The following is a 26153-nucleotide window of genomic DNA, read 5'->3' as shown; positions in this document are numbered from 1 at the left end:
CACTGGATGCTGGTCCACGCCCTGTCCTTGCTCATGCCTGCCTAGAAGGACGTCAGCTAGCAGCCTAGAAGCACACCGCCACACAGGGCTGGTCAGACAGAACAGCCAAGGCTTCAGGTAGCAGAATGGAACCAGGGGCTCAGCTGAGGTGGCACAGCTGGGGACTCAGGCTTGCCTGGTAGATCAGAGCTGCAGTCTTATTTCCCTTCAGCCTACCTTCCCTGGAGCCTAAGAGCCACAGGAATACAATGTTCTGTATACAGGTCCGAGCTCCCAGTACTGAAGAGCCATTAAAGCACACCCTGACGCGGCATGCTGCCTCCGTGTCCCATCCCAGTTCTAATCCCTAGAGTGAAATGAGTCCAAAGCCCCTCTGCGACGTCACCCCTCACTCTTCTGCTTCCCTGGAAAAGCAAGGGGAACTCCAGTTAGGTCAAGGAGTTCGACAGTGGGTGTGATGTAAAACAACATGTCAGATACACCGTCTGACCCTGGGAATTGGGTGCCTGATGGCAGCTGTCTACAGGGTGAAAGTGAAGCCGCCACCCAGGCACAGCCTCTGGCTCACTTCCCTTCCAAACCAGCTGCGTTGGAGGGACTGTTTCTTCCCAACAAGAGCCTATTAGTGCCTACTAATATTTTATTATTACATAAACAACGGATTCATCGCAGACCATTCAGGAAACACAGAAAAGTATGAAGGAGAAATAAAAATCTAATAATGCCACTAGTCAAGTCAACCCGTGGTAATCCTGGTGTTTTCTGCCAGTCTTTGTTCTCATGGGAGCAATACAAGTTCAAAATCACCTAGACATGGACATCCCTACATTCCCTGACTTCTTCGTTCATTGTGGTATGTTTTTTCCTGGATGATGATTGTTCTTAACTCCAGTGTTAATGGGGTAGAGGTGGTCTATAACTAGAACCGGCCTGGCCATCTTTTCACCGAAAGGCGGGCACTCAGGTGTTTCCAGTCCTTGGGGTCACAAACAATTGCCTCCATAGCAAAGAGCTCACAGGTCAAATGTTCCCTTTGCTTTGAATTTCTTTGCAGATCGCTCACTTGACCGAAGCTGGAATTTGCTTCCATAAATGTAGGAAATAAAGCCATCAATTTCCACTGTGAACACACAGTTTAGCTTGGGGATAACTGGAAAACAAAGGAGGAAAAAGGATGAGAAAAAAAAAAAAATCCTGACAGTAAGTTCACGTTTATGCAGAAACTATTCCTAAAATGTCTGTATTAGAAAGTAAGCTAAGGGGTGCCTGGGTGGCTTAGTCGGTTGAGGTCTGACTTCAGCTCAGGTCACGATCTCACGGTCTGTGAGTTCGAGCCCCGCGTCGGGCTCTGTGCTGACAGTTCGGAGCCTGGAGCCTGCTTTGGATTCTGTGTCTCCCTCTCTCTCTGCTCCTCCCCTGATCGCGATCTGTCTCTCTCTCTCAAAAATAATGAATAAACATTAAAAAAATAAAAAAAAAGTAAGCTAATAAGAAATGGGAAACCCACAAAGGTTAGCAGTACCAGGATCACAGGGCATTATTCGGTCATGTGGCCAGTTTACTCAGACCGTAGATATAACTCAACACCCAATTTTCAGTGTCAAAGGCTCAAGCCAAATTCCCAGAAAAAGTGCTACAAATAGGTCTTCCCACATCACCTTAAGATGGACTCATGGCCTGTGCTCACTGGGGACACCTGTGCACCATTTTCTGAGGTTTAGAGTGAGAATACAAGGAAATGGAAGGCAGCAACAAGAAAAACCAAGCTCCAAAATTTAAGGAACCAAAACCTCCCACTGTGGTTCTGAAATCTCAGATTTGCGGGCAAGGAGTATGGAAATCTCGACAGACCAGTGGTGCACACCCATCTCTGCTACAACAGTGAGCTCTAGCACATCAAGTGGATGACCCAAAGGGTCACCAGAAAGGGAAAGATCTTGGAACACTCCAGGGACAGGCACCACCTTAGCTCCCCCCATTGTCTGCTTAGCCCCCTTCCTCTGAGAGGCAGCAGCCTTTGGGCAGGGTGGGGGGGGGGGTGTCCATCATAGAAGTAGACTCAGGTGTCTGCAGGCAGACCCTACAGCCCTTCCTTCCATCATATCAGGCCGAGGCTGCTGACTGGGTGCAGGGATGCCTCAGGGAGAGCCACGGGCGCAAGGATGCCCTCTGAAGGTGTGGACTGCATGGTCAGCAGGTATCTGTAATCTGTGCTGACGTGAGAGACCAAACTGACCCACTGAAGCCACTAGTAAAGGGCTGATGAAGCTGGGGAGGCCACAAACCACAACGCCCTGAGACACAGTTACGTACCTTTTAGGCGGTCTTCTTTGGTGATAATTTTGAAAACGTGCTTTGTTTCCTGTAGAAGGATTCCTGTAACACCCACATAGGAGGGGCATTTGGATTTTGTGACTGCAAAAGAAAAGGGCATTTGAAGCCTTGGCCTCTGTGGTGCTGGGGGAGCCACAACCAGCTAGGCAGGGGGAAGTTCCTCAGCTCGACAGGGACCAAGCTGGATGAGAAGTCAAAGTCCCAATCCCTTGCCTGTGGCTTTGTAGCCTCTGGGTTGCTTTGCCAAGGTGTCCTTTGGAGGGCCTGCAGCCATGGGGGTCATGGGAAGGACTCTGGAGCCAAGAGGTCACGGGTATGTCCGGCACCACCAAGACCCACAGGCTGCTGGGAAGGGGCCAAGTGTCACTGATGGAATCTGAAGGGACACCTGTCCATCATGGTCTTCCCACGACCTCCCAAACTCTGGCCAGAATGGAATCTTGCTTCCGGCCATCGAGCAACGAGTAGGGTGAACTGCCCCAACAGGGAGCCAGCCCCTCACCTCTCCTGACCCATGCCCCAGTGTAGGCAGCGGACTGAGTGCTTGCTATGTGCCTGGCACTGTTTGAGGTAGATGCTAGGCACAGCAGTGAATAAGACTGTCCTAGGTTCTGTTCTCAGGGAGCTGATGTTCCAATGGTAGGAGGGGAATGTGTACCAAACCACAAAACTGTGTTTTGACAGCGGTAATTGCTATGAACAAAAAAAGAACAAGGTAATGGGGAGGAGGGTTTTAGTGATGGTAGACCCTCGGGGGAAGTGACATCTGAGTAGGGGCCTGAATAATGAGAAGCAGTCAGTCTGTGAACACACAGAATTCTGGGCAGGGAGAAGGGACAAATGCAAAGGCCCTGAGGCATGGCCAAGCTTGGTGTGGGAGAAGCAGAAATCAGGCCACTGTGGTTAGACCTGTGTTCAATAAAGTCACAGGGGCCTTTCAGACCACAGTAAGGAAGTAGAAGAGAAACATGGTCTGATTTCTGGTATAAAACCTTCCCTCTGGCTGCCTGGTTGGGGGAGAAGTGTGTCAGCAGCTTCTACAGGAATCCAGGGGATATGGTGGAGGCTTATATTTGGGGACTAGGACATGCTGATGGATGGAGGTGAGGGATTAAGAAAGAAGAAATGTGATCTTTCCCAGGCTTTTGGCCTGAACAGCCAGGGTAAACACTGGTACCATGAACAGAGATGGGGAACCCCAGGGAAAGGGCTGATTTATGGAGAGGCCTGGAGCTGTTTTGGATATGTGTAGCTTATGACACCCATGGACATGTGGGTGGCTACATCCAGTGGACAGGACAGCAGGATGAACAAAGATGTTCAGGGGAAGGTCTGCATTGGAGAGGACAACCTGGGAGCTGTAAGTCCATAGCTGACATTTAAAACCATGGGGAAGTGGATGAAAGGGACTTTCTGTTCAAGGCTGTGGGCAAGTGCCAGCAGCTGCTGTGCCCTCTGGGATAGTAGGTGGGGTCCTTGAGTGGAAAGGTACACAAAGACCATTTAGAGTGTGTCCAAAAAGTGGCCATAACTAGCTTAGGTATCTAGTTGTCTCCCACTCTCAGTGTTGGTGGTCTGGAAATATCCACATGGCAAGGAGTGTGTCTAACCCTGTAGCACAGAGTTATGGTGCCACTGAGTGATGCCTTGGGCATTGGGGTGACCATATGATCTTAGGTAAGTTACCTGAAACAAGAGCCCCATGAAGATCTGCCTTTAACAGCTTGGCCTGAATCATCTGTGGCTGCCTAGGAGGTAAACAGAAGCCCTTAACATACACCATGATCAAAAGTTCTGAAAGGATCAAACAGGTCTACAAACATCTGTGGCCAACTGGCTCCTAAGGTTGCATTTATAGTGATCATAAGACTTGGGTTTTGCCCCAAAGGGCAAGGCTTCAGAAATGCAACTCACGTGTCTGGCTTGAGACCACCGCACAGGTCCCGGATGTACTGTTTCCAGAGTTCATGTAGAGGGAGAAAAAGATTGTAACTGTGGAACCAAAGTCAGAAAGAAGTAAAAAGTTAGGTGACATGAGCTGGGCAATATAACATCGAGAGAACACAGAGCATGGCCTGATGCCAAGGATCCTGACCTGGGTCACTGGGGGCTGGGTGCAGATCCTAGTTCTACAGCAGATAATCTGACTAAAATCAAGTACCTTCACCTTTTGAACTTCAGTTTCCTCACTGCTAGAACCCTCTTGAGGCTAAGTGAGAAGAAGGTGTTGCCCTCCTTTGCCCCTCCACCCTTCTTGCTGGCTAGATACAGCCTTGACAGCTGGGGCTCAGACACCTTAGACCATGAGGCAACATCCAGAGATAACAGAGCAGCCACGATGCACCTGGGGAGGCACTGCCTGGGTTTCTGCCACACCAGCTCAGGGTGGTGCTCACGCAGACTTCTTTTCATGAGAGAAACAAACTTTGATCTTGCTTAAGCCACTGCTACTTGAGGTCTTCTGTTACAAGAGCAGAACCCGGTAAGCCAGGAGTAAACAGGAGTTGCTGGCTGTCATGTACACCCCCATGGAAGGTAACAGGTGTCTGGAAGGTGACTGAGCAGGTGGAGGGACCAAAGGGAGGGAACAGGTAAGAGGACCTCAAAGGCTGTCCTCTGGGGTCATCAGTACTGGTCCTGTTACCTCATGGGGAGTCTGTTTACATGACACTATTGGTTAGAAAAGTGAGAACCTCAGGCTCACACTTGAAGTGGGCTCTATGGGTGCAGAAGCCAGCGAGGAAAACTGGGCAGGCAGCGGCCCCTTCCTCCACCCAAAGGCCAGCTCTTTTTGCAACAGGGGCCACGGACAAAGTGAATGACTTTGTTTTGTGGGATGTGGGAGGCTATCTGGCTACCGGTCTTGGTGTGAGAGTCTAAAACCAGTCCTAAGACGCACATATGCAGAACCGTGGCCAAGGAGAGATGCAGTGTCGGCTGGAGGGAGGAACACATCCTCCCACGGAGTGATGCGTCCCTTTCAGAAACTTCTACAACATGTGGGCAGCACATTCTTTGGCAATAAAACCCCAGTGGATGATTCTGTCTAGTACTATTAAAAGCTATAAAGAGTATATATTAAGAAATATCAGTTCCTCTTTTTCTAGGAAAGCTGAAAGACAAACAGCCTGTTGCCATGGGTAACAGACTCACTTATGGCACGAGTCTCATTAGTTAAGGCTAGGATGGAAGCCAAACACTAAAACAGCAAGAGCCTCACCGCGTCTCACTTTAAAAGCCAAGCCCAAACACGGTCTGAATTGGTAAAGGAACGCTGCCCCCTTGTGGCAGAAGTGGGAGAAGCTCCTACAGCTTAAGAGGAAAGGGGCTGCCAAAGGCGCTGGGCTTCCCAAGTCCAGCCGAGACAGGGAAGATTAAGCTGCCCTACGTAGAAAGGCAGGAAAGATTTGGCGTACCTCTGCTGCTCTGGCTTAATGTCAAAGAGCCTCAGCTCCCTCCTCTGCCTGGCAGAGAGGCCTTTGGATTTTTTTTTCTTCTCTTTTCGCTTCCGGCGAGCGGAGTACTCCAGAACGACAGCCTTGCGTTGCAGGTGGTCCTCCCGGGCTTGCTGGCTCATGTGGGGCAAGCTGCGCTTCAGGAAGGCCTTCACGAAGGCCTCGGCCTGCTGGGCTCCCGGAAGCTGCACAGGGACAAGGTGGCACGGTGCCCACTGCTCTGGTTGGGACAGCCCTGGAACCCACGCCCTCTTACACAGCACTGCAACCGCAGACGGGACGCCATCGCGGACCCATCTATCTGCCCACTGAGCCTCACACAGCCACTCATGTGCTGGATGTTAGCTCCCACAGCTGTTCAGATGCGAAAGTCACACTCAAATGCCAATTTGTGACTGCCACACAAAACAGCCACGTCAAAATTCGACTTCCTGCCCTACTTCTTAGAGGTTATTTTGAGGATAAAAAAACCAAAACCCCTTTATATGTGGAAGAAAAGACTTCTCTGACCCTTGGCAAGGAGGAAAGCTTGGGAAACGTATGACAACACTTAATCAGTCATGACCAGAGGAAGGCGAGTTCAGAGAACCACGCTATGGCCTCAAAGGAAGTGATCTGACGCTTGGGAAGCTGGCACCACCTGCTGCTCCAGGGTGGGCCATGCCTTGGGGGGTAGGAATTTTGACACTGTACCCACGATGCAATCCTCTTTCCTTGGGTTTGGCCCCGTGGACACGTCATGGCTACTCACTAAGTCTGCTCCTGTACCACTTGGGGAAAGGAAGAGCCAATGCATCTCAGCCTCCTGTGCTCAACTTCTCCCACATAGAGCAGAACATCAATTCACTGTACTTAGCACAGGCTCTTAGGACCTCTGGGCAAAATAACTGTCATAACTACACGTAATTCTTGAAGGAACTCCAAACACCTCTGCCTCTTAAGCTGGGAGCTCCACCAATCTACTCCTCATTCAGGTGCCTCTGTCCTAGGTCTGCCACAGCCCCAGCGAGCACTGTCTACTGAGGCCCTGCCTCTTCGCTGGGCCATCTCCTGAACCCTATTGCACTAACTGGGCTGCGAACACCCTGAAGCTCATGTGTCAATAATAAGCTCTCTCTTATGGAGGAGAAGAGGGGGCAAGGGGGGGCATGAAGATGTGATTCACCTCGTCCTCAAGGTAGCTCATAGTAAAAATGGCAGTTGGCTTCAGCTTTGCACCTTTAGATACTAACTAAAGACTCATGATCATCATCATTAGTACTGTGAGAGGACAATTATTTGCTTCTTTTAAATACCTAAGTAGTCCCTCTTCATGGAGAAGCCAGATAAAGGGATATCAATCTTTTAAAATCTTGGTTTCATGTTAACTCCCTCAAGAGGAGTCACCAGTGGAGCTTCTGCCAAACTGACAAAGCATGTGTGCAGCATCCAAATATAATCCATATATTCCACTTATGAAACGTGATTTGCCTGCCCTCTTCAAGAATAAAGGGGGCACATCAGGGCACCTGGGTGGCTCAGTCAGTTGGGCGGCCGACTTCGGCTCAGGTCATGATCTCACGGTCCGTGGGTTCGAGCCCCGCGTTGGGCTCTGTGCTGACAGCTCAGAGCCTGGAGCCTGTTTCGGATTCTGTGTCTCCCTCTCTCTGACCCTCCCCCGTTCGTGCTCTGTCTCTCTCTGTCTCAAAAATAAATAAACGTTAAAAAAAAAAAGTAAAGGGGGCACAGTGACAAAGTCAAATGATAGTGCTCACTTCGCCAAGTTTCAGGTGGGCATAGTCCAGTGACCTTGGCACAGTGAAAGATGACACAAGATTAAGAAGTCTTCGTTTACCAAACAAGATAAGAAGAGGCCAGCATATGGAAACAGGCCATCAGAACAACAGATCTTGGCTGAGCCTAACACATCTACTAGAAAGACCAGGAGTAAGATGTGGGAAAGGACATCTAAAGCAAGACTGGAGTACTAAGCCATTCTGTCATCACCTCTGTTGTTCCCAGACTTCCTGCCATGCACAGTACCTGAACATCGAACTCTTTTGCCTCTTTCTGAGAAAAGGCGTGGTAGATCACACCTGGGGGATTAAAGCAAACAAACAAATAAGAAATGATAATTCCTATTGGGTATGGCTATAAAGCAAAGACTTTTCTAACTATGAAAATAACTATGCTTACTTAGAGATAGAAGAAGATTGGGTGCTATAAAGAGCACAGCTTCAAAGCTTTCTTGGATGCCTCTTATTCCCCCCCACCCCCGACCACCCATCTGAGAAGTTCCAAAGGTGTGCTTTAGAACAGTGCTTCTCAACTGTTAATTTACGTAAGCATCTCTAGGATCTCATTAAAATGTAGACACTTGGGCCCCAATCCCAGATTCTGCATTTGTAACAAGTTTCAGATGCTACTGCAGTTCAGCAGATCACACTAGGAGCTTGGTTAGGAGCTTGGTTAGGAGCTTGAACAGTTGCTCTAGAAGTCTAATGAAGCAACTCATTTAAAAGTTATATGATAGAGGGGTGTCTGTGTGGCTCACTGGTTAAGCATCTGACTCTTGGTCTTGGTTTCAGCTCAGCTCATGGCCTCATGGTTCTTGAATTTGAGCCCCACGTTGGGTTCTGTAATGGCAGCGCAGAGCTTGCTTGGGATTCTCTCTCTCTCTCCCTCTGCTCCTCCCCTGCTCTCTCTCTCAAAATAAATAAATAAACTTAAAAAAAAAAGTTATACACTAGAGAGTCCCAGGATGCAGATGGTAGGAAATATTACACTTTGTTGACTGTAAGATGTTAAAAAAAAGATTTTTCACATTTTAACATCTATGAAATTGGGATGTATCATACAATAGATGGTGTCCTAAACTGATAAAATACAGTAGGTCTTTATTCAAGCTCAAAATAGATATTGATCAATGTGGTTTTGACCTCTAAAAACTTCCACATTTCCTAATTTGCCTGAAGAATAAAAAGATGGCTGTAGGGACAGAGTACGGGTGTGAATGGAATAAGAATAAGACAAAGGCCTGGTTTAAGGGTCAAAAGACTAGAAAATATGGTTTACACAATGCTCTATCAATCTCACTCCAGGTCCCTTATGCTTCCTTGAGTACATATGAAAAAGCAAACCAATGTGTTATATATTATGTTATGTTATATTATATTATATTATATTATATTATATTATATTATATTATATTATATTCAGAGTCTGGCTCTCCCTCAGATGGAAGAATGGGAGTAAAACTTATTTCTAAAGAGCACCCCAGGAACGACTTTGCTTCAACTGCCACAGTTGTTTAGACATGAAAGTCTTTTCTGAAGCAATATACATAACGACTATCCAGCATTCATTACTTGCCATGTACCTGGTTAAAAGTTACACATATTTTCCCAACAATCCTTTAAAGTGGTTATTATTCCTATTATGCACATGAGAAAATTGCAGCTCATATAAGCTGAGACACGTAACTTGGTAACAGAGATAGGGAGTGGCACAGATCGAAATGAAAATACTGAGCCAAAGACCAGCTTTAACGGTGTCTACACTCCCCTGGGTGCTTGCTCCCCTCCTTGGCATTGCTATCCTTTGCTCAACTCCCCAGTCCTGGGTTAGCGGTACCATTCCCCAGCATGCTCCCAACGCTTTCCACCTGACAAGGGTCGTTCACAGAACATCAGGAAGGCTGGGCAGATACCACTACCAGTACCTTACAGAAGGGGAAACCAGGTCGTAAAGAGTATCAGGGCCTTAACCACCGTCACCAAGTGGGAGGCAGTGGACAGAGAGGCGGTGGCCCAGTCGGCGGTAAGGTCTTGGGCCTTCCTTTAACACCACACACCATTGAGCAGGCCCCTGTGGGGGACCTGCCGCCAGCTCTGACATCAATACCTGGCTCAGACACCGAGCCAGGCCAACCGGGACTCTGGGCCTCAGTTTCACTTATGTAAGGCAGGACAATTCCCACACCAGTTCCGTGAGGACTTCGCAGTGACCCTGTTCACCCACTAGCACCAACTCCCCGACCACTTACATCCTACCCCACCCCAGTTTCGAGGCCCTGCACCCCGCTTACTCTTCATCCTCGGGCCGCTTCCGGTGCGCTCTGATGACGTTTCCTGCGGGCGTCGCTCACTCTTCTTCACTTTCTTCAGCAGCCCTCGGCCATCAGAACTTCTCTCGCCAAAGTTTGTGGTGGAGAGACTTCTTGTGCCCAAACTCGCAAGGCACGCTAAATCGCCGGACGGACACGCTCCAACTCTGCTGGGATCGCAGGCGCGCAGGGCTGCTGTCAGATGGCGGCGCCGCCCGTGACGTCACGGACGCGCGTCGACCTAAGCTAGCGCATGCGCCTGGAAACGGGCCCCGCTGCGGCGAGAGGTGCTGCTGGTCCTAAGGGTGTATCTCCTGTATGGAGGTTTTTCAGCTTGCGTATCCTATAGACGGAGGAAGGTCAGAAGCCGTGGGGTTGCGGTTAGGACTTGTGGACTCCTTGTGAAGAGCTGGAGTAGAGCGAGGCGAGCCAACTTGAAGAGGACCGCGGGGACGTTGGGGACCAGGGGAGGACGGCAATGGTGGGAATGAGGTCCGTCGGAGTCTTTAATCAGCGTTCTCTACAGATTAACCGAGGCGCTGAAGTTGGGATAGAAGGCTTAGGTTATAGTTTTGTCCTGCTGTGTGATCTCGCTTTAAGTCGCTTCCCATTTCCTTTTCCCCAACACTTGTGAGTGGGCTGGGCTTGATAGTCTGAACGTTTTCTTGAGACGCTAGTGTCTGTCAGGAAGTTAAAAGGCAAGGAAGGATTCTTACTGCCTGGAGAAGGGTCCAAGAATTGTGGCTTGGAAGGCCTGATGCAGACCTCTCAGAAGTGACCTGGTGTGCAGGATGAATTTCTGCTGAGTGCTGGGCCTGAGCAATATGGTCCCTGTACTTTAAGTCCGTGAATTTCAACTTCGGGTGAGGTATAAAGTCCTTTTAAAAGAAAAGAAATTCTCAGGGAACCCGGAGAATTTATGTACACAGATCCTAGTTTGAGAAACATTGATTTGTTTTTGGATGGTTACCTTGTGCCATTTTGATCTTAAACCTAAAACTGCAGGCCCTGAAATTCAGTGGCTTGTACTGGTGAGCCTGAACCTTATATATGTATATTACCATCAAAATGGAAACACAGCATTTAAACGTATTGCACTTGAAGATGCCTGAGAATAGTTAGGAGTTTATGGGACTAACTTTAAGAAACTATTCTTGGGGATCCATACCATATGAACTACTAAATGTGAATTTTAAAATAGTATCATGAGACACTCGAAGATAGTAAGAGCCAATTTCTGTGCTGTAGACTCAAGGGGGCCCTTTTGAGCAGGACCTTTGTGATTATGGAGATAAGGGAGAAGGCAGACTTCTGTCTTTGAGAGCTTCTTTTTAGGGGTGTTAGGATTATTTAGCTCCCAGTTGACCTATTCTCAAGTAGTCCAGTCATCCTTGGATGACTGCCAGTCTTCCATGGAATTCTGTGCTTGTGTTGGGATGAGCACTCTCAGAACTGCAGTTACTTCATAATTTCCTGATCACTAAATCTTTTTTAAAACAAACAAACAAAAACAAACAAGGTTGCCTGGGTGGCTCAGTCGGTTAAGCGTCTGACTTTGGCTCAGGTCATGATCTGACGGTTTGTGGGTTCAAGCCCCACTTCGGGCTCTGTGCTGACAGCTCAGAGCCTGGAGCCTGCTTCAGATTCTGTGTCTCCCTCTCTCTCTCTGCCCCTCCCCTGCTTGTGCTCTGTCTCTCAAAAATAAATAAACGTTAACAATTTTTTTTTAAAACCCACTTTATTATCCTCAGGAAATAATTGTTTATGTATGTAGAGTGACACCTGTCTGTACAGATATTTATATTATTATGATTGTTGTTTATAATAGCAAAACCTCAGAAACAACTCAATATTCAACAGTAGTGGATTAAATAAATGAAGCATGTGCTAACTAAGTAGATTAATTAAATGCTTTATAATCACAGGGTAAGCTTCAAAAATTCAGATTCCTTAGTACCTCTAGAGATTCTTATTTAGTAGATGGGTCCCAAGAATCTGTATTAAAAAAATATTCCCAGGTGATTTTGTTGAGTAATTAGGTTTGGGAACTACAGTATGGTACGTTTATAGAACTTAATAATTAGAATACCACACGGCCATTAAACAGATTCCAATTTTAAAAAGGTTACAAAATATTAACACAAAACTAAATGTGTACACAAAAAGGATTGGAAAGACATACTGCTATACAGGAAGGTTTTTGTTTGTTTTTAAACATTTATTTAGAGGAGAGAGCGTGAGCAGGGGGAGAGTCAGGGAAAGAGAGAGAGGGAGAGAGAGAGAGAGAGAGAGAGAGAGAGAGAAAGAGAGAGAGAGAATCCCAAGCAGGCTCCCTGCTTTTAGTGCAGACCCTGACACGGGGCTTGCACCCAAGAACTGTGAGATCATGACCTGAGCTGAAATGAAGAGTCAGACGCTTAACCGACTGAGCCACCCAGGTGCCCCTATACAGGAAGTTTTTCATGGCTGTATAAGTGAAAGTGAGCTTATGAGAGATTCTTGTCTATTTTCTAAATTTTATTCAAAGAAAATAAGACTTAATTTTTTCTTTTTATAGCTATAAATGATAAACTCTCAAGCATGGCTACACTTGTGTTTTCCCACTGGTGGCTTTGTGAAGGTTCCATAGGAAGTCAATGAGAGCATCATTGCAAGTGATCTTTCGTGCCCCACCCCCCCCAAACAACTTGTGAAAGACTTCAAATATGCAGAAAAATGGAAAGAAGTCTACAATGAACATCCGTGTGCTTTTAAGTTCTACAGTTAGTATTTTGCTCTATTTATGCAGGTTTCTTTTGATTGCTGCTTTAAGACATTCAAACTGTTAGGCTGAGCATTCAAGAAAAGTTTCATATTTAAGCTCAAAAGATTAAGCCTCAACTACCATTAAATAAGTGCATATCTATGAAAATTAGGACCTGCCTTATAAACAAACACCAATAAGGCATAGAGTGAGGTGATGCCTGTTAAAGCAGCTCCTGGCACAGACCACACAGTTTGAGATGACAGCCGTCATGATCTGCATTCTCATAAACCTGCATCAGCTGCAGGCACAGTCCCTGAAGCTCAAGATTAAGAACTTCTCTGACCCTGCTTTGCCTTTGATTTGTATGCTAGCCCAAACGTGGCATATTGATTGATAAGGGGAGCTGGGAGTGTTGGTGGTGGGGGACCTGGACACAGTGGCACCAGCAATCATTCCTCAGGCTTAATAGTGCTGCAGGAGACTAGGCAGTAAGGTTCCACTGCTAACACTGGACATTCCTGCTAGGCAAGCCCTTTTCTGCTGGCAATTGGGTGCTCTGGCTACAAGAATCAAAGAGCTAATGCTTACAGGAGGATGATATATCAGTCCCTCTGGTCAAGAGATAGCACTGTGCTCCCAGTCAATTTAAGGCCAACCATTTAGAAATCTGAGCAGCAGGGACTATGACACTTAGTATGTGTGGCCAAATAACAGTTTCTGAAATCCAGGTTTCTCAACTTTTTCAAAATCCGAAAGTTATTCTTCAAGGCTACCTTGATCCTAGATCTCTGAAATGTAACATTATAGATTCTCCCAGTTCCCTGAAGAAGTTGCATTCTCAGCTGAACGACTGAGGAAAGCTTGGTTTGGGTTCTCATAATGGAGTGTCTGAGTGAAGAGGAGGGTCTTTGGAGGTCCTAAGAGATCTCCTTCACTGTATTTAAGGGGCAATTCCTGAGGCATTGGAAAGATTTGCGGGGAAATCACTGCAAGCTGCATGGAGCATGTGTGCATGCAGCCCACGCTTCCCCTCCCGTGTTCTCACCTGTGCTCGGTGTTGGGGAAGCAGCTCCAGGCCTAAGAGCTATGTGTTTACATGTGTATGAGTCCATTCTGGTATAAAATAAGGGAAAGTGGATGGGAGAAAGGAGCTGATGCAAAATCACCTCAAACTGGAATTGGGGTAGGGTTAGAAAGCAAAGAGACCTGGTTTTTGTGGTATTTCAATCCCAAAGCCCTGCTGGATTTAGGGGACAGACTTCCCCTTTCAAAATATTTGAAGCCAGAGGGGGACCTGAAACTGTTTAAAAATCTGACTTAGTGAAGAGGTCAGGCCCTCAGCACAGCTGCCTGACAGGAAAAGGTCAGAGAGAGATGGAAACACCTCTTAGTTTTCTTCAGTCTCCTCTGTTCTTTAATATGCAATGTACAGCTTAAAATTTGGAAAGCAATATATCTGCCATGCAAAGAAGTAGGAACTGTCACCCGTAATCAAGAGAACAGTCACCAGAACAGAGCCATAGATGACGCAGATGTTTGAATTGGAAGACAACTCTTTAAAATACTTTTATAATACTTTAAAACCTTTAAATGCTATTATAGGAGGAAGAGTCTGAGGTGGTAGCATAGGACGACCCTGAACTCACCTTTTCCATGGGCACACTGTATCTGTACCTATACAGAGAAGAATTCTTCCTGAAGAGGTACTGAGGGCTGATTGAACAGCTGCTGCACAACAAAGGATGACACAGCAAATGGAGACACAGTAATGATGGGAAACCCACCCCTGAGGCTATGAACTATGATAGTGAGAGATAGCATGGAGGGACCCATGTGTAGATTTGCCTGATCTGGGGCATAGCAAAAAAAAAAAAAAAAAAAAAAAAAGGGCAACTAGACTGTAAGTAAGGAAACCCATTTACTAACACTAGAGGGGCCACCAATGGTGGGGAGAACTACTGGAACTCTCTCTGGGGTTGGAGGCACAGGCAAGCACCATTGTTTATGTTTCCTCTCCATCTTGATAGCATGAATGGGAGCAGAGCCCAGGCATTCAGGCTGGCCTGCCACCTCAGTGAACCCTGACCCCTAGTCCACACTAGCTGCAGCCATTCCACCCAAAAGGCCTCCTGCCTGTGCTCTCCCCAGCTCTGGCTATCACACCAGGCTGGCTGTGGCCTGAAGCACCCTGAGGCTTGCTGACCCATGCCTGCTTCAGCTGCAGCTGTCCCATCAGGGCACCCTCTGCATGGAGGGCCTCAGCCTGTGCCCACCTCAGCTCCAGCCATGCCACCAGGGTGGTCCCAACCTGGAGCACCCCAGGACCACCTGGGCCATGCTTGTTTCAGTTTCAGTTGTTCTGCCAAGGTAGTCCCAGTATGGACCACCTTGAAACTCCCCAGCCCACATACTAGCTCCAGATTTTCTGCCAGGATGGCCCCATGCAGCATCACAGGACTACCGGACCTATGTCCACTCCCATCTCCAGCTGTCCTGCCAGGGGACTCTGGTTCAGAGCACTCTGGGATCTGTAGGCCCATGCCCACCACAGCTCCAGCCATCTCACCAGGATGACCCTGGCACAAAGTGCTGTGGGACCTCCTAGCTTCTGCCTGCTCCAGCCCCAGCCAGCCAGCCAGCCAGTCAAAGTTGCCAGGCACATGCAACCTATACGGGGGACATTCCTACTCAAGGTTACTCCTTCAAAACTAGGAGAGGTAGTTGTTTTTCTTAATTCACAGAAGCAAACACAAAAAATCAAACAAAATGAGAAGACAGAGGAATATGCTCCAAATGAAAGAAAAAGACAAAACTTTAGAAAAAGAACTAAATGGCATGGAGATAAGCAATATACCTGATAAAGAGTTTAAAGTGATGGTCATAATGATGCTTACCAGACTGGAGAAGAGTGCATGAATTTAGTGAGGACTTCAACAAAGAGATAGACAATACAAAAAGAATCAGAGTTGAAGAATACAATAATTGAAATGAAAAACACACTAGAGGAAATCAATAGTAAATTAAGGGATATAAAGAATGGATCAGTGATCTGGAAGACAGGATAGAGTACCCAAACAGCAGAAAGAAAAAAGAATTTTAAAAATGAAGATAGGTTAAGGGACTTCTGGGACAACATCAAGCATCCTAACATTCACATTACAAGGGTACCAGAAGGAGAAAAGAGAGAGAGAGAAAGGGACAGAATACTTATTTGAAGATTTAATAGTTGAAAACTTCTCTAACCTGGGGAATGAAACAGATATCTAGGTCCAGGAATCATAGCTTCAAACAGAATGAACATAAGGAGGGTTTCACCATGACACATAATAATTAAAATGGCAAGAAGGAACAATAAAGAGAGAATCTTAAAAGCAGCAAGAGGAAAGCAAACAGTTATGTACAAGAGAAGCCCCATAAGGCTATCAGCTGACTTTTCAGCAGAAACTTGCAGGCCAGAAAGGAGTGGCATGATATATTCAACGCGCTGATAGGAAAAAACCCTGCAACCAAGAATATTCTACCCAGTAAAGTTATCATTTGGAATTAAAGGCGAGATACAGAGTTTCCCAAACAGAAGCTAAAAGAGTTTATCACCACTAAACTAGTCTTGCAGAAATGTTAAAGAGACTTCTTTATGCAAAAAAAGGCCAGGAGTGCCTGGGTGGTTCAGTCGGTTAAGTGTCTGACTTCAGCTCAGATCATGATCTCATGATTCATGAGTTCGAGTCCCATGTTGGGCTCTGTGCTGACATCTCAGAGCCTGGAGCCTGGTTTGGATTCTGTGTCTCCCTCTCTCTGCCCCTCTCTGCCTCTTTCTCAAGAATAAAGAAACATTAAAAAATTAAAAAAAAAGAAAAGATCATATGTAGAAATAAGAAAATTATGAAAGAAAAAACTTCACTGGTAAAAGCAAACACATAGTAAAGGTAGTAGATCAATCACTTATAAAGCTAGTATGAAGGTTAAAAGACAAAGGTAATAAAATCAATTATATATTAAAAAATTAACTAAGAAATTCACAAAATAAAATGATGTAAAGTATGATATCATAACCTAAATAGTGGAGGGGGCAATAAAACTGTAGTGCTTTTAGAATACATTTGAACTTAAGTGAGTGTCAGCTTATTACAGGCTGCTATATACTTATGATGTTATATATGAACCCATGGTAACCACAAACCAAAAACCTATAATAGATATGCAAAAAAGGAAGAGGAAACAAATCCAAACATAACACTAAAGTCATCAAACCACAAGAGAAAAGAGCAAGAAAAGAAAGGAACTAAGAAGAACTATAAAAACAACTACAAAACAATTAGCAAAATGGTAATAAGTACATGCCAATCAATAATTAAATGGAATAGATGCTCCAATCAAAAGACATAGGGTAATTGAATGGAGAGAGAAAGAAAAAAGAAAGAAAAGAAAAGAAAGAAAGAAAGAAAGAAAGAAAGAAAGAAAGAAAGAAAGAAAGAAAGAAAACCAAGATCTATCTGTGTGCTGCCTACAAGAGACTCACTTCAGAACTAAAGACACAGATTGAAAGTGAAGGGATGGAAAAATACAGTCCATGAAAATGGAAATGAAAAAAAGATGGGGGTAGCAATACTTATATCAGACTAAATAGACTTTAATAAAAACATTGCAACAAAAGACAAAAGGGCATTACATAATGATAAAGGGTCCAATCTAACAAGAGGATATAACAATTGTAAATATCTATGTACCCAACAGGGAAGTACCTAAGTACATAAAGCAAATATTAATAGAAATAAAGAGAAAAATTGACAGTTATACAATACTAGTAAAGGACTTCAACACCACCCCACTTACATCAATGGATAGATTATCCAGACTGAAAATCAATAAGGAAGGAAACAGTGGCTTTGGGCAACACATTAGGTCAGATGAACTTAACAGATACATATAGAATATTTCATCCCAAAGCAGCAGCATACACATTCTTTTCAAGTGCACATGGAATGTTCTGTAGGATAGATCACATGTTAGCCCACAAAATAAGTCTCAATAAATTTAAGTAGATTAAAATCATATTAACTATATTTTCTGACCACAATGGCATAAAACTAGAGATCTATTATAAGGGGAAAAAAAAACCCCGGAAGAACATAATCACGGGGAGGCTCAACAGCATGCTACTAAGCAACCAACGGGTCAGTGAAGAAATCAAAGAGAAAATAAAAAAAAAAAAAAATACCTGAGACAAATGAAAATGGAAACACAATAGTTCAAAAATCTTTGGTATACAGCAAAAGCAATTCTAAGAGGGAAGTTTATAGCAATATAGGCCTACCTCAAGAAACAAGAAAAATCTCAAACAATCTAACGTTACACCTAAAGGAACTAGAAAAAGAAGAACAAATAAAGGCAAAAGTCAGCAGAAGGAAGGCAAGAATAAAGATCAGAATGGAAATAAATGAAAAAATAACTGAAAAGATCAATAAAACTAAGAGCTAATTCTTTACATAGATAAACAAAATTGATAAACCTTTAGCCAGACTCAAGAAAGAAAAAAGAGAGAGGACTCAAATAAATAAAATCCTAAATGAAAGAGGAAAAGTTACAATTGACACCACAGAAATACAAAGACTTATGACACTGCTTTGAAAAATTATATGTCAACAAATTGGACAACCTAGAAGTAATGGGTAACTAAAAACATACACTCTTTCAAGACTGAATCAAGAAGAAATAGAAATTCTGAACAGATCCATCACCAGTACCAAGACTGAATTGATAATAAAAAAAAAATCTTCCAGCAAACAAAAGTCCAGGACCAGATGACTTCATAGGTGAATTCTACCAAATATTTAAAGAGTTAATAGCTATTTTTCTCAAACTATTCCAAAAAGTAGAAGAGGAAATAAAACTACCAAACTGATTCTAGGAGGCCAGAATTACCCTGATATCAAACCCAGATAAAGACACCACACACACACACACACACACACACACACACACACACACCCACACACACTATAGGTCAATATCCCTGATGAACATAGATGCAAAAATCCTCAACAAAATATTAGCACACTGAATTCAACAATACATTAAGAAGATCATCCATCACAAATAAGTGGGATTTATTCCAGAGATGCAAAAATGGTTCAACATCCACAACTCAATCACTGTGTGTGATACACCACATTAACAAAATGAAGGATAAAAATCATATGAACATCTCAATAGATGCAGAGAAAGCATTTGACAAAATTCAACACTTATTAGTGATAAAAACTTTCAACAAAGTGAATTTAGGGGGAACATACCTCAACATAATAAAGGCCACATATGACAAAGTAACAGCTAACATACTCAATGGTGAAAAGCTGAAAGATCTTCATCTAAGATCAGGAACAAGACAAGAATGTCCAGTCTTGCCACTTTTATCCAATATAGTACTGGAAGACTTAGCCATAACAATCAGACAACAAAAAGAAATAAAAGGAATCCAATTTGATAAGGAAGAAGTAAAATTATCACTATTTGCAGATGACATGATACTATATATAGGAAACTCTAAAGACTCCACCAAAAAACTATTAGATATAATAAATGATTTCAGTAAAGTTGCAGGATATAAAATTAATATACAGAAATCCGTGGCATTTCTATACACCAATAAACCAGCAAAAAGAGAAAATTAAAAAAGCCTATTTATAATTGTATAAAAAAGAATAAAATATACCTAGGAATAAATTTAACTAAGGAGGTGAAAGGCCTTTGCTCTGAAAACTATAAGACTTTGAAAAAAGAAATTGAAGATGACACAAACAAATGGAAAGATATACCACACTCATGGATTGGAAGAATTACTATTGTTCAAATGTCCATACTACCCAAAGCAACCTAGAAATTTGATGTGATACTTATGAAAGTACCAGTAATATTTTTCACAGAACCAAAACAAATAATCTTAAAGTTTGTATGGAACCACAAAAGACTGTAAATACAGTCTTGACACTGTAATCTTGAGAAAGAAGAACAGAGCTGAAGATGTCACAATCCCAGATTTCAACCTATATTACAAATCTACAGTAATGGAAACAATATGATACTGGTACAAAAATAGACCTACAAATCAATGGAACAGAATAGAGAGCCCAGAAATAAATCCACAGTTATATAGTCAATTAATGTACAACAAAGGAAACAAGAATATACAATGGAGGAAAGATAGTTCTTTTCAATAAATAGTGCTGGAAAAAGTGGATAGCTACATGCAAAAGAATGAAACCAGACCATTTTCTTATACCATAAACAAAAATAAACTCCAAATAGATTCAAGATCTAAATGTAAGACCTGAAACCTTAAAGGTCCTGAAAGAAAACATAGGCTGTAATCTTTTGGATATCAGCCATTGCAATATTTTTCTGGATCTATCTCTTTCAGGCAAGGGAAACAAAAACAAAAATAAACTATTGGGACTACATCAAACTAAAAAGCTTTTGCATAGCAAAGGAAACCATTAACAAAATGGAAAGACAACTTATTGAATGGGAGATGTTTGCAAATGACGTATCTGATAAGGGATTAATACCCAAAATATATAAAGAACTCATACAACTCAACATCCAAAAAACAAATAATCCAATTAAAAATGGGAAGAGGACCTTACTAGGCATTTTTCCAAAGAATACATAAGGTAGCAAAAAGATGAGAAGATTCTCAACATCATTAATCATCAGACAAATGCAAATCAAAACCACAATGCAATGTCACCTCACACTAGTCAGAATGGCTAGAATCAAAAGGACAAGAAATGACAAGTGGAGAAAACAGAACCTTCATGCATCGCTGGTGGGAATGAAAATTTTTGCACCCTTTATGGAAAACCAGTATGGGGTTTCCTCAAAAAATTAAAAATAGAGACACTATATGACACAGTAATTCTACTTCTGAGTGTTTACCTAAAGAAAATAAAAACACTAATTCCAAAAAATATATACACATCCCTCTGCTTATTGCAGCATTATTTACAATAGCTAAGATATGGAAGCAACCTAAGTATCCATCAGTAGATGAATGGATAAAGATGTTCAAGTTGACCTTTGAACAATGCAGGGGTTAGAGATGCTGACCCCCTCCACAGTAAAAAAAAAAAAAAAAAAAAAAAAAAAAAAATCTGTACATAAGTCTTCCCAACCCCAAAACCTGAATACTCAAGCCTTACTGATAACACAAACTGTCAATTAACACATATTTTATGTTACATGCATTATATACTATATTCTTTTTTTAAAATTTTATTTTCTGTTTTATTCCAATTTTTAAAAATGCTGGTTGCAGCCCACTAAATTGATCTCATAACCTACTAATACATCTTAATCCAGAGGATGAAAAACACTGGTCTAGAAACTGAAGAGCTCACAAGGAGACTCTCCTTTTTCTAAGCCTCTCAACTGACTCTGAGACTGGATCTCACTTCCTAGTCCTGAGGGTCACTTATCAACCAATTGACAAAAACTGACTAAGCAGTCACATATCTCTCACCTCCTGGAATTTCATCCATCTGCCTCCTTTTCTGGCTACTTAGAATTCAGAATAACCAGTCTTTTTTTTTTTCCTTTTTTTTAAACATGAAATTTATTGTTAAATTGGTTTCCATAAAACACCCAGTGCTCATTCCAACAGGTGCCCTCCTCAATACCCATCACCCACCCTCCCCTCCCTCTCACCCCCCATCAACCCTCAGTTTGTAACTGTATGCTTATCATAAATTAAGCTAGAGAAAAGAAAATGTCATTTAAAAGTGTAAGGAATAGAAAATACATTTACAGTACTCTATTGTATTTATTGAAAAAAATCCATGTATAAAGGAATCCACACAGCTCAAATCTTATTATTCAAGGTTAACTATGTATACAATGGAATAGTAATCAGCTAATAATTAAATCTTATCATCCTCAACAACATGGATGGACCTAGAGGTTATTAGGGTAAGTGAAATAGTCAAACAGAAAAAGGCAAATACCATATGATTTCACTTATATGTGGAATCTAAAAAGCAAAGAAAACAAAGAAAAAAAATAGAAACAAATTCACTAATACAGAGAACAAACTGATAGTTGCCAGAGAGGGTAGGTTGGGAGGATGGGCAAAATAGTGAAGGAATTAAAAGGTACAAACTTCCAGTTATAAAATAAATCACGAGGATGGAAAGTAGAGAGTAGGAAATACAGCTAATAATGTAATAACTTTGTATGGTTACAGATAGTGACTGCACTTATCATGGTGAATATTTTGTAACATATAGAATTGCTGAATCACCATGTTGTACACCCAAAATTAATATCATATTGTATGTCAACTATACTTCAGTAAAAAATACTATTATAAATACATCGAATAACGTACAGGAGAAAAGGGCCAAAATGGGTGAAAAGAGGAGGAATTTCAGCAGAGAAATGCTATAGCTGAAACTGCTTTCAGTGCTTCCTTGTTATGGCAATGGCCTACCTGTGCAAACTTAACCTTTTCATAACTACCGAGAGTATATCCCCAGACCACACTTCCTTTTTAATCATCTATAAACAAATATTTATCTCCTGAGGGCTCTCTGGGCCCCTGCATTTTGCTTTTTAAATGAAAGTTACCATGGGGACTTTACCCGCCCCTCCCCTCCCCAAAAGCCCCTGCTGCCCTGCTGGAGAGGAGCCAGGTCTAGGGAAGGGTTCTCTGTGTACTCTGGGCTGTGAGGGCCACATCCCAGAGCCTCAGACATCTGGAGAGCTAGGACGTGGAGCTTGCCAGCTGGAGAATGGCTCCAGGTCGAGGCCGGACTCTGAGTCATTGTCCATCTTCCTGGAAGCCAAAGTCAGACCTCAGTAATGAGGCTCCATTCCTGCTTGTCAGTGAAGAAACAGGGAGAACGGGCTCCATCTTATCCCCAGCACTGGCCTGGGTGGGGACAGTAGCCTTCTTTGTGAGCTTGGAGGGGCCCCTATGTGTCACAGATCTCTGGAATCGACGGGGACACCCGGGAGCTATGAGGGTATCAATGGCAGATCCATCTCTAACACAGTCCTGGAGGCCTATCTGTCTTTGCTTTTGGAGCACTGATGGCTGTGAGGGAAGCCCCCACATCTGGCTCAGAGGCCAAGAGGAGGGAGGAGCCCATCTGCCACAGAATTGGGCGGTGGGAGACAGGAGGCGGAGGTGGTCTGACGGGCCAATGACAGGGCATACTTCAGATTTTTGACAAAGGTTGAGTCAGCTGTGAAATCTGTTTTCCTATATAATGAGGTTCCTTGATGCCTGAAGATGAACTGGCTTTAATATTAATTCAGCCATTTGGGCTATGTCAGGTTATATTGACATTTATTATTTATTGGTTTACATTGGAGGTGTGTGGGGGGGAAGGTTTTAGGATGTTAGACATAAAAGCTGTCTTCGGCCCTCAGCTGGATATCCCAGGGTGTCACAAGATGGCAGCCTAACACAAGGATTGAATCCATGGCTGGCAGCCTCCTCCCATGCCTTGGAGTTATTTTTCCTCGCAGCCTGTCAAAAACCTGGTTTACCATCTACTTCAAAGAATTGCAGCCCTGGGTACTGAAAACCATGACCATCCAGGAGATGGGGTTATTTCTCTCTAAACAATGTAACTTGATCAACACTTTCCCTGCCAGAACGGATGGTTACCGAGTTAAGTGGTTTCAACAAGATAGAGGTTAAAAGGAGAGGGAAATGATGAGACCCTGGGGAAGGAGGCGTGATCGTGGCTGACATTCAGAAATTGATGGCGCATCAATGAGGTGGAGGGAGAGGAGGCGAGGAGCAGAGCTGCCGGCTGGATCGTGGCTAGATTGCAGCCGGTTCCGGATGGGGCTGCTTGGAGGAAGGTGAGGGAATTTCCACTGCGGTGGGGTTTGTTTTTGGAGGTGCCCTTTTTCCCTTTTGCTATGAAATGATTTTCTGTCCAGTGACTTTGTTATTACCAGGGAGAGAGACACTCATAGCCACAGAGTAAATAATACAACATCGGGCAGTGATGGATAGACATGAGCTCATGAATTTCATGTAACAAGTGTCCTTTTCTGTGTTTATGGAGGTAGAAATCAAGACAAAGGGAGCTGAGGCTACTTAGCAAAATTGCTACCAATTAAGCTTTATTTATTTTTTGACATTGGACTCTCTCTGGTGACATTTATTTGTGACATCTGGGTGAGGAAGCTCTTGATGGTAGTTTTCCCTCCTCCTTATCAAGGGACAGCAAGTGCTTGTGGAGAGAGGAGGGAGGCGGAGAGGGCAGTGGAACCAGGCACTACTCCTTATTACAGGCTGCATGTGGGAATCGCTCGCACCCACTGCGCGGGGGGGGCACTTGTGTAAGAGAGCATCTGTGAAGGGACGCCCGAGTGACTGAGTGTCTGCAATTGACTGAAAAGCACAGAGAGGGGCTGCCTCAGCAGCAGAAGAGGTGGCTTCCTGAACAGTGCGAGTCCAGGGGCACCATAAAATAACCCTGTCCTCCACCCCCAAAGGTATAGTAACAGGCATGCTCCTGCTCAGGGAACCACGGTGCTTGCAATTCCAATGGAGAATCATTCTTTCATGGGGAGTGTTGCTGTCTCCGGAGTTTTATTTTGAAATACAAATACTAATTGAGGGTGATAAATAAGCTCTGCCATGTGAAAAGTGAGCCCCTCACCTGGCCCGCTGAGCCACAACTGAGTCAAGACAGGGGTGGGGGGATGGGGACAAGGGGAGGAGATAAAAAGCGACTTGGCTCATTTAACCCTTTTGCCCCCGCAATGAAAACCAGGACGTAGAATTTCATTTGACAGGGACAGAGTCCTGAGAGCTTGACTTACCTTGGTTGGGTATAACTGGGGAGAAGTGAAATGTTTTCCTTCTTTATTATTTTCTAGCCTTCCTTCCACTGAGGATGTTGATAAAACTGTATGCAAAGACCACTAGAGGGGCAGGTGTGGGGAGCACTCCTGTGTTTGCCTCTTGTGTAAAGTGGGCCACTTTGCTTCACCCAGCTATGGCAGGCAGTAAATTCTGCTTGCCCCGAGGCTGATTGCTTTACCAGGCAATTGCCCCTCCCTTCTGGAGCTACATACACATGCTTTCCTTGAAAGCACAGAGCACAAATTTCTCATTGTGCTTGAAAGGTTATCTGTTATTAATGCAGAATCCCAGAGAACCAGTCCTGAGGTATATGCATGCTGCATTGGAGGCATATAAATTCATTCAGATGCCAAGGTGGACCTTCCTTTATTTTTCTTTCATTAGGTAATTGATCACTAGCATCGATCAAAAAAAATTATGCCTTGTTGACCATATTCTCGGATAAAGATCAATGAAGTTAATTTTCAGTACATCAATTTCCACACCAAGCACTAATTGGAAGGGATAAAGCTGTGTGACGTGTCACTGGGTGTGACCCAGGACAGCCACACCCTCAAAGGGGGTCCAGGAAATTTGATTTTACCAACCTATAATAAAATGGGGAAATTGCACCTGGCAGATGGAGGTTTCAAGCTGTTCCAATCTTATAACATGAATACTATTTGATGCTCCCTGGGCATCCTTTCTGAGAAGGAAAAATGACAAAGCTGGTAGCAGCCCCTGTTCCTTGTACTGCAGATCTGAGCCTCTTCCTCCTTCCCCTCCAGCATACATCCCCCCCACCCAAGCCCATATCTTGCCACCCTTGTGGGAAAACTTTCTTTTGAGAGATGACAATTAACAATTGTGTCAGATGTATAGAAAGCCAGAAATCATCTACCAGCAAAGGCTTCTAGGGTCAGAGTATAACATATTGCCTTTTTGTAAATTGCCTTTTTAAAATGACATGTTTTTTTGTGTGTGTTTTGGTCTTCTGAAGGTGGGCCTGATTAATTGTCACCTTCATGGGAAATGTGGATGGTGTGAGAGAAGGTGCAGAGGTTTTGGACAGCTGGTCAGGAAGTGGATCAGAGAAGCATTGGCTCCAGGGTTCTGGGAATCTGGAGTGTCAGAGCCCCTGCTGCAGATGCCTGCATTGGCCTGTGATGGAGGAGGCAATGCAGAGGAGGAGCTGCCACAGAGGAAGGCCCAGTTGAGTCACAGACTCTAGTCTAGTCTGGATTCTTATGCACTAAGCAGGAGAGGTTCCTTACCTACAACATCTCCTTACCTGTGGCTTCTTTACGGCACTTGCCTGATGTTGAATTGTAATGGCAGAGTGTCTTATGACTCCTGGGCATGGGGCACCTGAACGTTTCCTTTTTCCAACTGCCCATTTGACTTTAAAACAATTCAGGTGGTTTTCAGCACAAATTATTGTTAAAATAACCAAGTGCCATTTTTAGTGGGACCAAAAGGTCAAGAAATTAGGTTTAAATGAAATACAAGGAGAGGTGCCTGGGTGGCTCAGTGAGTTAAGCATCCAAGTTCAGCTCAGGTCATGATCTCACGGTTCGTGAGTTCAAGCCCTGCATTGGGCTCTGTGCTCACAGCTCAGAGCCTGGAGCCTGCTTTGGAATCTGTCTTCCAAATCTCTCTCTGCCCCTCTCC

General features: G+C 43.9%; 1 protein-coding gene, 1 long non-coding RNA gene and 1 other non-coding gene across 4 annotated transcripts; 2 read left to right on the top strand and 1 right to left on the bottom strand.

The window, feature by feature from the left end:
* Positions 1-622: 622 nt before the first annotated feature.
* POP4 (POP4 homolog, ribonuclease P/MRP subunit) lies at positions 623-10087 on the bottom strand. Of its 2 annotated transcripts, XM_015073100.3 has the most exons (7): positions 9856-10087; positions 7812-7864; positions 5751-5974; positions 4249-4326; positions 4021-4082; positions 2314-2415; positions 623-1150 (listed from the first exon to the last, which is right to left on the bottom strand). In XM_015073100.3, exons 1-7 carry the CDS (start codon positions 9860-9862, stop codon positions 1014-1016), a joined length of 663 nt encoding a protein of 220 aa, XP_014928586.3. In that variant the 5' UTR covers positions 9863-10087; the 3' UTR covers positions 623-1013. The 2 variants fall into 2 exon arrangements, with proteins under 2 accessions (XP_014928586.3, XP_026900402.2); XM_027044601.2 differs by lacking the exon at positions 7812-7864 and having other exon boundaries at positions 9856-10049.
* A 15-nt stretch (positions 10088-10102) lies between these two features.
* Positions 10103-14540, top strand: LOC128313193 (uncharacterized). The gene is made up of 2 exons (XR_008293511.1): positions 10103-10365; positions 14222-14540. It is a non-coding gene; the product is annotated as an uncharacterized LOC128313193 (long non-coding RNA).
* On the top strand, positions 11396-11480 carry TRNAQ-UUG (transfer RNA glutamine (anticodon UUG)). Its single transcript is given in 2 exon segments — positions 11396-11432; positions 11444-11480. It is a non-coding gene; the product is annotated as a tRNA-Gln (tRNA).
* Positions 14541-26153: the final 11613 nt, after the last annotated feature.

Source organism: Acinonyx jubatus, chromosome E2 (genome assembly GCF_027475565.1).
Source record: "Acinonyx jubatus isolate Ajub_Pintada_27869175 chromosome E2, VMU_Ajub_asm_v1.0, whole genome shotgun sequence".
Classification (NCBI taxonomy): Eukaryota; Metazoa; Chordata; class Mammalia; order Carnivora; family Felidae; genus Acinonyx; species Acinonyx jubatus.
Note: the sequence above shows the minus strand (reverse complement) of the source record. Positions and strands in the feature narration are given on the sequence as shown.

What these genes read in the sequence shown, in the direction of transcription:
- POP4 (XM_015073100.3), bottom strand. An exon ending in CAAAAGAGTTCGATGTTCAG is followed by an intron (nt 5,975 to 7,811) that starts GTACTGTGCATG and finishes GTCCCTGTGCAG; the next exon opens with CTTCCGGGAGCCCAGCAGGC. An exon ending in GGTGGTCTCAAGCCAGACAC is followed by an intron (nt 4,083 to 4,248) that starts GTGAGTTGCATT and finishes TTTACCTCCTAG; the next exon opens with GCAGCCACAGATGATTCAGG.